Consider the following 1,893-nt stretch of genomic DNA (forward strand, 5'->3'; position numbering starts at 1 on the left):
AGAGGAACCATCAGCACCAGTCATAACCAGAACTCCTCCCAATCAAACCTTCCTTCTGATTTCAGTGAATGAATTCATAAGGAATCAGGCCTCCTTTGATCAGTCAAAGCATTGATTAAAAATGCTGTTAGTTTGTGATTAAAACAGAGTAACTGTGAGATCAGTTCTCATCTTTATCAGAATAAGGAAAGAACAAACAGGAAGTGGATAGTTCGTACATCAGCCGTATGAAGGGTTTGAAGAATGACTGAACCAACCTGTAAACTGCTCTCTTATCGGACTCAAGCTGGGCCTGGGGGTCAAGGGTCACGCTGACAGAGGTGTTTCCTGCTGCAGAGGCTGCTGGGATGTGGACCTGTGGGGTCTTGGAGTTCTGCTGAGTTGTCCCCGTCATCTGACAACAAACAAAGAGCAGTTAGTGGTGATTTAACATCACACAGTTCAGATGATCCAACATTTTTAAAGCTGCTCCTAATATTCTGCTTCCATTCTGTGAAGAACAGCGCCGAACATTTCAGGAATAAATGGTTAGAATCACCAGATGGTGGGTTTGTCTCTGCCTCACCCAAACAGCAACAGTCTCTACCACACCCCCAAGGTGCAGCCAGGCCCCAAGATGGAGAAGAATAGAATAGAATAGAATAGAATAGAATAGAATAGAATAGAATAGAATAGAATAGAATAGAAATATATTTGCACTAGTTGTTGTAGGTGTTGGTGCAGCAGGCAGGGAGGATCTCCTGTAGAGGCCTGTTTTGCACCAGATCTGCCTCAGCCTCTGACTGAAGACCTTCTGTTGGTGTTTAACAGCCTGATGAAAAGGAGGCTCCATCATTTTCTGTGAAATCATCTCCAGAGGAGTTCCTGATCGCAGCCCAGGCAGCGGATCTGATCACTCACTTCATCCACCTGCTGCTCCCTCCCCGCTCTCTAATTATCATTCATCTTATTCACCTGCTCCCTCTGCTATATACACGGTTTAGCCCAGCTATCGGTGCCAGAACATTATACTTTGTTATGTATTCGTGTCAGTTGTTCATGTTTGTTTTGGAGTTCCTGGTTCATGTCCTGACTAATGGAGGCCAGTGGATTTAGAGGGTCTGGTGTTTGTCTCCAGCCTCCTGATGGTGTCCCGCTTCTTCTCCGCTCAGCCTCAGGGCTTTGGCTCAGCCTGTGGGGCAGCTCTGGTTCTAGGCCTTCTCTGCGGGGGCCCTCAGGGTTGTAGCTCGGCTCCAAGGTGGAGACCAGTTTAAAGTTTCGCAGTTATCTTGGTACCATGTCTTATCTCTGTTCTTCTACCACTGAGCCTGCCTGTCTGCATCTGGGCATGTCTGGAAACCTGGATCTGTCTGTTCCTGTGCGGATCGGAACCCCTGACCGGGCGGCAGAGTCCAGAACTGTTCCTGTCTGCTCTGTATCTCTGACCTGGATGGGTTTCCTGCCTGCTCACTAAGTTTGCTACATCGGGGACACTATCGGCAGCTCCGCTCCGCAGGTCATTTGGCAGTCCATCAGCTGGATCTCGCCTTCCTCAGAGAGAATGGACTGAGCTGTTAAACCAGAGTCTCAGTGATTGGGCGGTGCCCCTCCCCCCTGCAGCCGCTGTGGTCCACAGATCCACAGCAGCCCGCGTTTCTGTTTTTATTCCGTTTCTGTTCATTTTCTGTCATTAAATGTTTTGTAACTTCCTGCTGTCTGACTCGTCTGAATCCTAGGTCCATCTGTCCCAACTTTATGACACGTAGAACAGAGCCGACCTTCTTCATCAGCGGGTTGAGTCTATGCGCCGACTGTGGTTCAGCCAAACATCGTTGCCCTCAGTGCTCTCTACATCCGGGAAACAACAGGCCAGGTAGACCTACTGGGAGTCTGTCCTGGTCCAGTTCTGACCTC

General features: G+C 48.8%; 1 protein-coding gene across 4 annotated transcripts in view; it reads right to left on the bottom strand.

Annotated features, from left to right (window-relative positions):
• pknox2 (PBX/knotted 1 homeobox 2) overlaps positions 1 to 1,893 on the bottom strand; it is an 85,462-nt gene that overhangs the window by 40,852 nt on the left and 42,717 nt on the right. For all 4 annotated transcript variants that reach the window (XM_015388823.1, XM_015388821.1, XM_015388822.1 and 1 more), the window contains exon 3: positions 258 to 394. In XM_015388823.1, coding sequence (XP_015244309.1) covers positions 258 to 394 — 137 coding nt within the window. The remainder of the gene's footprint in view (positions 1 to 257; positions 395 to 1,893) is intronic.

The sequence above is a fragment of the Cyprinodon variegatus genome, unplaced genomic scaffold (genome assembly GCF_000732505.1).
Source record: "Cyprinodon variegatus isolate N-32 unplaced genomic scaffold, C_variegatus-1.0 Scaffold437, whole genome shotgun sequence".
Lineage (NCBI taxonomy): Eukaryota > Metazoa > Chordata > Actinopteri > Cyprinodontiformes > Cyprinodontidae > Cyprinodon > Cyprinodon variegatus.